The sequence below is a fragment of the Macrobrachium rosenbergii genome, chromosome 49 (assembly GCF_040412425.1).
Source record: "Macrobrachium rosenbergii isolate ZJJX-2024 chromosome 49, ASM4041242v1, whole genome shotgun sequence".
In the NCBI taxonomy this organism is placed as follows: domain Eukaryota; kingdom Metazoa; phylum Arthropoda; class Malacostraca; order Decapoda; family Palaemonidae; genus Macrobrachium; species Macrobrachium rosenbergii.
Genome location: NC_089789.1, coordinates 27,746,336 through 27,758,605, shown reverse-complemented (window position 1 = coordinate 27,758,605; position 12,270 = coordinate 27,746,336). Strand labels below are relative to the sequence as shown.

General features: G+C 35.6%; 1 protein-coding gene across 1 annotated transcript in view; it reads right to left on the bottom strand.

Moving 5' to 3' along the window:
• The window catches only part of LOC136832210 (vesicular glutamate transporter 1-like), a 63,313-nt gene extending 54,147 nt beyond the window's left edge, over positions 1 to 9,166 (bottom strand). The window contains 3 exon segments of the mRNA XM_067093045.1: positions 1,100 to 1,218; positions 2,094 to 2,173; positions 9,052 to 9,166. Coding sequence (XP_066949146.1) covers positions 1,100 to 1,218; positions 2,094 to 2,173; positions 9,052 to 9,073 — 221 coding nt within the window. The 5' untranslated portion in view covers positions 9,074 to 9,166.
• Positions 9,167 to 12,270: the final 3,104 nt, after the last annotated feature.

Below are 12,270 nucleotides of genomic sequence, written 5' to 3'. Positions count from 1 at the left end.
TTACAATGCACAGATCTCTCTCTCTCTCTCTCTCTCTCTCTCTCTCTCTCTCTCTCTCTCTCTCTCGCACTTATACATAATTCTTGTTCTACTTGATCATCATAGTAATATAATTCAATCAGAACTTTTAATGGGCAGTATATAGTATATATATATATATATATATATATATATATATATATATATATATATATATATGGTATATATAATATATATATATATATATATATATATATATATATATATATATATATATATATATATATATTTATATATATATATATATATATATAAATATATTAATATAAATGTCCTTTAAAATCCAATGTCCTTTAAACTAATTCGCTCTACCTCGAAATAATACATTTTTCATACGTTACCCGACGGGGATTTTCAGTTGATAATAAGTTCGTACTAAGAATTCCTCTTCTGATAACATAATATATGAAAATATATTATTTCCGAGGTGGAGCGAATTGAGACACTAAAAGACATTTGTAGCTTAATGTTTGTATATGAAATCACGGTGATGTGATAAAATTCATATATATATATATATATATATATATATATATATATATATATATATATATATATATATATATATATATATATATGTACTTTGTTTATACATAAATGGCAATACATATCGAAAAAATAGATAGAGGTTTTAATTTTGTTACACTCAAACAAAGATATGCAATCAATTAAATAATATATGCGTATATATTTTTTATATTTTATATATATATGTGTGTGTGTGTGTTGTGTTGTGTGTGTATTATTATTATGGATAGATAGACAAATTATTATTATTATTATTATTATTATTATTATTATTATTATTATTATTATTATTATTATATATAGTAGATGAAACCTATTCTTATGGAACAAGCCCACCACTGACTTGAAATTCAAGCTTCCAAAGAATATGGTGTTCATTAGGAAGAAGTTAGAGGAAGTAAAGGGAAAGAAACTGAAACCATCAGTTTACCACAAAGACACAGAGAGAGAGAGACAGAGAGAGAGTGAAATAAATCACCACCACGCCCAAGGAATGTGGCAGGCCATCAACAGCGCGACATAAGCGACGTACTTGTGAGCCGGGTAACGGTTGGCGATAAGTCCACCGGGGATCTGAGTCACCAAGTATCCCCAGAAGAACGACGAATCCACGACACCGACTATGTCGTCGCTCCAGTTTATTTCTCGCTCCTGAGGAAGACACCAAAGGGGAAGAAGAAGAAGAAGAAGGCGTTATTAGAGTATTTGCATACCGCTTCATGTTGAAGTTTTATGGAATTTGATTTCTGTATTAATCTTTGGTGTTGGGTTGTGGGGTGCGGGGATATGTCTAACAATTTAGCTGCATATTGATATATTTTCAACCTAAAATTTTTAAGACATATATGTACATGTATATATATATGTATGTATATATATATATATATATATATATATATATATATATATATATATATATATATATATATATATATATATAATATATATATATTTAAAATATTTATACATGTATATATTAAATATATATATATGTATATATGTATATATATATATATATATATATATATATATACATGTATATATTTAATATATATATATAATATATATATATATATATATATATATATATATATATATATATATATATATATATACTGTAAATACATATGTACAGTATATGCGTGTGTTTGTGCCAAGGCTACTATTCACTATAATCTACGGTTTCCAGATGCCAGAGTTAACTAGCTTTGCAAAATTTAAATTTTTCTCACAGATATTCCACTTATGTCCCAAGGGACAAAAGACTGTGGCATACAGAAACAGTAGTATAAAAAATTAAACGTTTCCCAAGTTTCAATGAAATAGAACAGGAATCTAATGCAGTAAATGTACTTAAAGAATTGATGGAAATATAATAAAATTTTACAATGTCTATAGTAATTTTAAAATTGACAAAGTATATTCAGGGACATTGAAGAGAGAGAGAGAGAGAGAGAGAGAGAGAGAGAGAGAGAGAGAGAGAGAGAGATGAATCCAAGTGAAGAAAAATGTTCCTGAATCCTTACCCCTGTACTTGTCTCATTAGATGTCATTTGGACAACGGCGACTCCCATGTTGCATCGGATGCCGAATGATATGAGAAAACCTGTTAGAGAGAGATAACGGCGTGAGAATTCTGCGTGGAAATATAGAAGATGAACTGAAAAACGGTATGAGGTCAGTAACAACAGAACGGAATGACAATATTGCTGTACTTTTATCTAATAGTATTTGAATTGCATATCAGTATTACATCTGTGTGTGTGTGTGTGTGTGTGAGAGAGAGAGAGAGAGAGAAGGGGGAGAAAACCTTTCAGGCTGATCAGACAGGCGTTCGGACGAATAAGCAAGTTCAAGCATATATAAAAACAATAAATATTTGGAGTTTGGACACCATAAAGAGATGTAAGCTGCGTTGAGTGATGAATAGCAAGATATTTCTGATGCAAAAGGAAAAATATTATGGAAGCCCTCTTAGTCATTTGAAATCTTCCAAGGGAAGAAATGTTTTCAGTGGATACTTAAGAGATTAACACTATCATAAAAAATAAACTTGTGAAGCTGGAAAAATACCAACGATAAAGAAACTGGGAAATTGCGACAGCGAAAGATGACACGAAAAATGCGATGACGGTGATAGACTTAGGATAAACCTAGTGAAGACGCTAGCGGCCTGAAATATATGTACATAGAAAAAAGAATAATATAAGGAAAACTAATCAAAGGTAATAAGGTGCAAGAAAGACCTCAACGGAACAGGTGATACAAAATGAAGGTGCAAAACAAGATGAAATCTCGTGGTCCTTGAATAGGGAAACATGATAAAAGTTTTTTTATGTCAGACACATACAGAAAATCGTATGGGAAACCTTCGAGGTTTGTGAAAGGGTAATTGGTAACTAAAGACTTAGATCAAAAGATATGGTCATCCAACAACTTGGAAATCAGAATGTATAGATATACAAATACATAGGATTATATTTTTAAAAATGAGATAATCTGGAGTGATGCGGAAATATTTTCAAAAATAAAAAAATTATAAGCAAGTGGAAACTGGTGTTCTTGTGAATGGCGTTTTGGGAATGGAATGGAATATAGAATTTAGGCCAAAGGCTAAGTGCTGGGACCTGTTAGGTCATTCAGCGGTGAAAAGGAAACAGACAGTAAGAAGGTTTGAAAGGTGTAACAAGAGGAAAACCTCGCAGTTGCACTATGAAACAATTATTAGAGAGGGTTGGAAGTCCGAGGGAGGAAAGAGAATGCGAACGGAGGTACAGTAACAGGAATGAAAGAGGTTGCAGCTAGGGGCCGAAGGGACGCTGCAAAGAACCTTAAGTAATGCCTACAGTGCTTCACCTGAGGTGCACTGAACGGCACTATCCCCCTACGGGGGAATGACGTTGTTTCTAAAGTCAGTTGCACCATATGTAAGATAAGAAATGTCTGAGTAATATTATCAAACACTATTAAATATACCAAATTATTGTAAACAAAAAAAAATTGTACTTGTACTTCAGCGCAGTGATGAAAGCTATGAGCAAATTTCGGAAGTAGAGAAAAATATTGACAAACTAAAATGTTATATTGCGTAAAGTGAAAGGTAATGGGGCACCAAAGAAAGAATAAGGCATGACGAGAAACTCACCGAAATATGAAACTAACGATAGAAAACGTGACCACAAAAACAAGCCATGTATGCAGCCTTTCAGAAGGAGTGCCGCTGTTAATTGGTTGAAAGGTCATTGAGTTCACGAACTGCTCATAGGAGCAGGAATGAGCTCGCGCTGAGGCAACTTCTGCTTGGTCGAACAGACTCATGCGAAGACTCGCTGGGTCAACAGCGGAGCAGGTCGAACAATAACAAAGAGCTCGAGCAGGAATGAGCTGGGTCAACAGCTTGATCGGGGTAACGTTCTGGGGCTCTGCTTGTAGAACGCAAAGACTAACGAGCAGAAGACTCTTGATAGAAACAACAGCAAAGGCTCACACGAGCAGGAATGAGCGTTCGCGCTTTGAGTCAACAGCAGCTGGGGTAAGTCTGCTTGACAGAACAACAGCAAAGGCTCACGAGCTTGGTTCTCAAAGTCTGCTTGACGACAACAAAGACTCATACGAGCAGGAATGAGCTCGTGCTGCTGCAATGTCTGCTTGGTCGAACAACAGCAATGAGCTCGTGCTGGGGGCTTGGTCATTCATACGAGCAGGAATGAGCTTGATGGAACAACGTTCTGGGGCAAAGTCTGCTTGATCGAACAACAATAAAGACTCACGAGCAGGAATGAGCTCGAACAACAGCGAACTTGTACGAGGGAAAGCCTCGTGCTGCTTCATGTCGAACAACAACGAATGAGCTCGTTCAGTATGAGCCAATAGCCTCGTGCTGGGGCAAAGAACAGTAAAACTATCAAATGTTTATAGAGAGCATGTTTGAAAGACTCGGGCTTTGTAAAGAGACGAATTAATATGTCAAAAGTGGCCTGGTTTATAAGAACAAACAAGTATCATCAAAGCCACTGAAAATAGATCTAACTTTCGGTGGTCTCGGTATAATGCTGTATCAGCCACGACCAATGAAACTTTAGCCACACCCGGTGGTGGCTAGCCTATATCGTTGCCAGAACCACGATTATGGTTAATTTTAACCTTAAATAAAATAAAAACTACTGAGTCTAGAGGGCTGCACGGTCTGTTTGATGATTGGAGGTGGATGATCAACATACCAATTTGCAGCCCTAGCGTCAGTAGTTTTTAAGATCTGGGGCGGAGAAAAAGTGCGGACAGAATAAAGTGCGGACGGACAGACAAAGCCGACACAATAGTTTTCTTTTACAGAAAACTAAAAATTCTGAGAATCGATATCAAGGAGGTTTACGGAGCCAGTATCTCAAATATCTCGGGTGACCTTTACTTTTCAGTGTCTTGTTCTACCGTAGGTTAATTTTCAACGTTGAAAAGACATTTTAAAGCATTTAAAACAGTTTTTGCCTGCCGCAAATAAATACATGAAAAATTAGTAAATGCTTGAATCCTGCCTGCTTTATCATATTTTCATTACAGAAATCGCATTCATTTGAAAACTTCTGTAATGCCGAGATAACTCATTCATGTACTTGAGATTTTTCTTCCTCTATGTATGAATAAGGTTGTTTGAATTCTGAAGATTGTAGCATACGGATTTCGTTTCTTTTATCAACAAGTGGTCTATTTTTTTTTCAGAAACTGAAAATAGTAAACGTGAATATGTTACAGTGAACAATGGGTTCAGTAGTAATTCTGATTATTCTCAAAGTAAATATGACGAAATGGCACAGTTCAGAAAGCACTGTGCTCATTCATGATTCTGACTCAGTCCTCTTTACTTCCGAAAAGAAGTAGGCCTACACGCATCAGAAGGCAGACTTAGGCCAGGAATGTGATTAGTCAAAAGAAAACCTGGTACTGCAACGCTTTGTAGTAACAAAAATTACTAATGATGTAACATTTGACTCTCATTTCATAAGAAATTTTCATTGTTATTCTGGAAATGACAAACAAGGAAGAAGATCGAGTTGTTAGAAGAGTAGATTCACCAGTTTCACTGATTTGTAAGCTTTTCACGTTCTGCTCTCTCTAGACTCAAACCCACTGAAGATGCCGTGACAAGCTGGCAGCAATCAGAAACACTGACGTACTTGGCATGGAAGATTTCCACTGATATTCTATGTGCCATCAACTGTTACTAGTGAAGAAATGCTTGCTCCATTCAGAAAAAAAAAACATTCCGATGTATGTTCCATTAAATCCAGGCAGGTGTAAAATAACTGTATGAGCAGCACGTGATGCTGAGATAAGGTTACCTATGGAATGTGGGAGCGCACCTAAAAGAATGGAGAAGCAGCGGAACGAGAGCAAGGCGAACTTGTAGTACTGCAACTAACTAGCAACTAACTAGAGAGCTTGAAAGGAAGAAAGATGACGCACGACACTTTATTCTGCAGCTTACCTTGGCCAAGGGACTGAATACAAAAACTCAAGCTATTGTAGGAATGGTTCAGAAGAGTCAAAAGGAAGTACCAGCACAGTTTGTGGATCTGTTAAGATTAAGTTTACTCAGACCGTAAAGTGTATAATTTTCAGAGAGGGAAGACAATAGTCTTATTGGGTACCATGTCACATTTTGTGACATATTTACGCAAAAAAGATAAAGAAGGGGTTATAGAAAACTTGAGAAACTTGTGGCAACATAGCGTTCAAAACATGAAACTTTGTGAGGTTAATGGCTTGTTTGACACTAATAGATAACTCTGCATGGAAATGAATTCGCACGGTGGATGTAGGTTGTTCTTAAGCAAGTTGTTGCTGATGAAAAAAGCAAGAAAGATGAAAATGTTAAACAAGAACACTCAAGACCTACAAAAATCCGACGTTGTTACCATTGCATTAGTGACAGCAATGTTTGAACATCATGCTGGGAATTTCCAAAACTCATGTGCAAACAAAAATGAACAGCAAATTTCCAATACGACGCATGCATTGAATTAGGATTTCACCCTTAAATTAGAAGGGAAGATGGGTGGGTTAGGTCAGCTGTCTGAAAGACAATCACTTCAACACAGTAGAACCTGATATATATATATATATATATATATATATATATATATATATATATATATATATATATATATATATATATATATATATATATCCAAGAGAGAGAGAGAGAGAGAGAGAGAGAGAGAGAGGAGAGAGAGAGAGAGAGAGAGAGAGAGAGAGAGAGAATGGAAATTGGAAAGAGTATGAATTAAAGCAATATTGAATAAAGATCCTAATACCTATCAGACTTAAATAGTGAAGAAATGGAATATTGAAAGCAATATGAATTAAAGCAGTATATGAATAAAGATGACCTAATACTCATACCAGTAACAAAAGTAGCATTTGAATGAATGCACCATATGGGAATAGTTAAACTGCTGAATGACAACAATGAATAAAGATGACCTAATACACATAGAGTAAGAAAGAGAGATAGAGAGAGAGAGAGAGATAGAGAGATAGAGGAGATAGTTGTTTAGCCACGTGTTTTGCTTGTATATATATAGGAAAGAAGTCCAAGAGAGAGAGTAAGGAGAGAGAGAGAGAGAGAGAGAGATTGTGAGGGGGGAAAGTGAGGGAAACGTTAGCAATAGTGAGGAAAGAGATATCTTGGGACGCAGTATGGTTTGGGGGAGGGGGGGGGATTTGGAGCCCAGAGGGCGTGGCAATAAAAAGTAGCATGAACAGATGCACTGAGATCATAGTTAAAGTGCTGAATGACAGTGAGGCGAGAGGGACACCCTCCCAAGTTGTTTAGCCAGGTGTTTGCAATGGGCGGGGCAGGTGAGATATTGGGACACCTAGGTGAGAGAGGAGGGGGGAAAGTGAGGCAAACGTTAGAGATGCCAAGAAGTGCCCGAACACTTGGGACGTGGCCTGTGGCGGCTGCAGGTGTGGGGGGATTTCTGATGCCCACTCTTCGGGGCCAGAGGAATGGCACACCTCTGAGCATCAACTTTGTGTGAAGGCGGGGCGAATCACTTTCCTTTCCTGTTATCATTATCAGGTGTCCCTCAATGGGCGGTATATTATGAGATAGAAGCCACATCTCTTTTGCTCTATAATCATTATCAGGCAAAGTCTTTCTTTTGCCAACACGTATCATTAACACGTGGGAATCTATGGCCTTTCCGGCTGCAGAGTGCCGGTGGCTAACGATGCACTATTTCTTTCCATATATCATTATCAAACTGACTCTTTTATTTCCATGTATCATTATCAAGTAGAATCTCTTTTCTTTCCGTATATCATTATCAGAGTAGAATCCCTTTTCTTTCCGTATATTATTATCATAGAAGAATCTCTTTTTCTTTCCATATATCATTATCATAGAAGAATCTCTTTTTCTCCATATATCATTATCAAAGAAGAATCTCTTTTCTTTCCATATATCATTATTAAAGTAGAATCCCTTTTCTTTCCATATATCATTATCAAAGAAGAATCTCTTTTCTCTCCATATATCATTATCCAAGAAGAATCTCTTTTCTTTCCATATATCATCATCAAAGTAGAATCTCTTTTGTTTCCATATATCATTATCAAAAAAGAATCTTTTTTCTTTCCATATATCATTATCGAAGTAGAATCTCTTTTTTTTTCCATATATCATTATCAAAGAAGAGTCTCTTTTCTTTTCATATACTATTACTTAAGGGTTTTAATCGGTCGTTGAGATCACTGTAAGGCAGGAGCCAAGGAAAGGAAAAGGGTTAACTCATTCTTCTCACGAATTAGTTCTTAAAGTAATCATCATTTGATACACAACCCATTATATTTACCAAAAAACTTTCTTAGTGAATCTTACTTTACTTTCATGATGAAAAATCCAAACAACCTACAGCTTTTTAGTTTTCTGCAAAAGAAAACTATTGAGATGGTTGTTTGTCTGTCCGTCCGTACTTTTTCTGTCCTCCCTCAGACCTTAAAAACTACTGGGTCTAGAGGGCTGCAAATTGGTATGTTGATCATCCACCCTCCAGTCATCAAACATACCAAATTGCAGCCCTTTAGCCTCAGTAGTTTTTATTTTATTTAAGGTTAAAGTTAGCCATGATCATGCATCTGGCAGCGCTATAGAACAGGCCACCACCTGGCCGTGGCTGAAAGTTTCATGGGCAGCATCATACGCTGTACAGAAAACTCTATTGCGCCGAAGTTTCTTCGGCCATTTTTTACTAGTTTTTTATCGCACATCATAATTAGTGGCATACCAACAAGGCATGAACAAATCAGAGATCTAATAAAGGATATATAATCAATATCTTGACAAGCAATATCAATTGGAAAATGAAGTAAAGAATGGAATTACTTACCAGTGAGAAATAGGCACATCACCAAATCCCTATTTCATTCCACTTTAGATCTAACAAATGAGATATGTAAAATAAAAAAATGTACACCACTAACCTATACTAGCTAAGATGGCCATAGTCAGTCTCTTCGTGATGTTGCAACAAGGACAGTCCGGAGGTAAATACTGGTCGATTTTTCGTAGTGGAGGTTTCTCTCTTTCGATCTCCTCATCGTATGTTGCACGAAGAAGAAAAGACAGAATGAGTTGGACAGCCATCTGGATGAACTGTAAATGACAATGACAAAGTACTGTATAACGATTATTTTTCTTAGAAAAAGGAGATGTTTGTAACAGCATGGGTGCAGGAAACAAAGGAGGCTTCTCTAAAGTTATCGAACTCATCCTATATGTATATGTATATGTATATGTATATGCATATGCATATGCATATGTATATGTATATATATAAAATATGTATACATACCTCTGTGTGTGCATGCATATATGCAAATTATTTTACAAAAATGTGATTTCATTCATAAGAGTTTCTTTCCAAGCCCTATCAAATTGCCCCTAGAACACCTCTTATTCATGACCTCTTAATGATGCTCCGCCTTGTATTGCTTTGCTTCTTCTTCTGATGTTATCATTAAGCCATTTGACTGATATTTACCTCTTTTCTTTTGATCTTGGATAGTTCACTAACAATTCTTTGGGCTACCCTAAAACCAATGCCACTCACTGAATACAGTACTTTGTCAACATCAGCCTGTTTGTGACAATGTACTCAGCACATTCTACTGTACTTTGTGTTCTTGATTTTCACCTAAAAATCAACGTGTACATTTTGCTTTTCTCTATTCTTTGTATTACGTCTTATGTCTCTTCCAGTATCCAAGGATTTTGTCTAAGTGCTTATATCCAAGTACTCTTTTTCCAGCAGATAGATACACAGCTGTCGAAGCAGTCTTACAGATTGTCTGCATGCAGATAAACTCAGCCTTAACTCTGGGTATGCCCACATTTCTTGTGTGAGCAAGAACGTAATTTTATAGTGAACTAAAGCCCCTATAAAGAGGCTGTCAACCTATACCCTAAGCTCAGGGCACTGATCCAGGTGCTACCATTTGGACCAGCTGGACCTGATACTCAACAACATACAGGGGTGTAACTCTCTTTAAATGCACTGGCTTATGAAAACCTATGATTTGAAAACTACTAGCTTATGACAGAAACACTGAAGAAACTATTTTAGCTGAAACTGAAATGACATTTCATATGCTAACTAGACTGTTTTGCAGACTAGAGAATGAAGAAACAAAGCCTGATGCTTGGGAATTGGAAGTCATAAGAACGGTACCAAAGGAAGATGACGTGACTGAATGTGGTAATTATTAGAGGCATTGCCCTTGTATCGGATGTGATAAAAATATGCAATATACTTATCCTCAATCGGCTGGAGAAAGATATTCATACTGCTTACAGATGAAGGAGGGGTTTTGAAAACACAAAACTTGCAAAGTTCACAGATTTGTGTTAGGACATATTGTGCAGTAGTGTATGAAATTCAGATATCCCTTTCAAATTAACTTGCCATCACCCCCACCAACATTAACTTTGCATCTACTTCGGCCTTGGATAATTTCAAAGAACTTTACGTACTTAACAGAAATGGCATGGGTCAACAAGACCTTCCGTCATACTGGTCTATGGACACTGCATGATGAAAGGTCTTGTTGCACCAGGTCATTTTTGTTAAGTACGTAAAATTCTTTGAAATTATCCAAGCGCGAAGTAGATGCAAATTTAATGTTGATGGGGGTGATGTCAAGTTAATTTGCAATACGTTATGATGTGTTACAAAGGGATACCATTTAAACGTTACTGTTTGCCATTTTCATAGGTTTTAAAACGAAAAAATGGGTAGGAGACGACAGAGAAGATGTAGACGGGAGTAACAGTGGAAGCTAAACTCACTTAAAATATGCAGAAGATGATTTTTTTTCTATCAACGAAACACCACAACAAGATCTACGAAGCTTTCTCAATAGAATGTTTCATATGTCTAGAGAGACGAGAATCAAATTAAATCTAAGAAGAAACAAATATTTACAAAAGAATTTTGTATATTTGAGATCCCTTGAAATCAATGTAATAAATAGCGCGTGTGACAAAGTGGCAAGGATCTCGAAATACATTAAAACAACGTAAATATAAAGTAAGAACAGGAATACAGTCACTCGACTGTTGCAACACGTGAATGAATCTAACCACATTAGCAAATGGAAAAGTGCAAAAGAGATCATGTTCAGTAAAGAGATTATTAAACGAAGCATTGTCGACTCCTTCATAATACAGAAGACTCATGTTGATTCGATCAACAACAACCGAGTCACAGACGATTAGTGTTGAAATAGTTGGAAAATATTTTTTAATGCTCAAGTGTTGCTGCCAAAGAGGTGACTTTGTTACCATTTAAGAGTTTTTGTTTCACTTGACCATGAGGGGTGTGAAAACACGAAGCCGCTAGGTCACCTTCTTGTTTTATTCCTTCTTCAGCTCAAGTTGACAAATTGTTAAATCAATATATATATATATATATTTTCATTATATATATATATATATATATATATATATATATATATATATATATATATATATATATATATATATATATGTATAATATGTATGTATGTATGTATGTATATAATATATATACATATATATATATATATATATATATATATATATATATATATATATTATGTATGTATGTATATATACGTATATATATAGTGGGTAAGATTATTTTGAAACAAATCTGTATCTTTTCACCGAGATAGAATTTTCAAGATTTTTTTTTTACCCTGGCAGGACCTGAAAGATAAACAATAGCAATATTGGGATCCTTCAATAATAAGTTGATAAAGGTAAAAATAGTAATTTGTTTGTAGTATGTTAATTGAACAAGAAAACAAGAGAGAGAGAGAGAGAGAGAGAGAGAGAGAGAGAGAGAGAGAGAGAGAGAGACAACTGCTATCATGAAGCTATTTCCGGAGGTCCTATAACTTTCCGCATTTTCTTTCAACTTTAGCCATGAATTTTCATTACTCTACTACACGCCCGGAATTTCGGCTTTGTCATTTTGTGCGCAAGAGTATTATAAAAAATATTATTATCTTTTAAACTTTCCTTGGTTCCATTAAATTTGATCAAGAGGAACATTCAGACAGACAGGCAGAAAGAGAGATATACGCTGGAAGACATTTCGCAACAGAGAATGCCGAACTGTCAAACAGTTGCTCAGTTGTAATTCAGTGACTTCCATAATC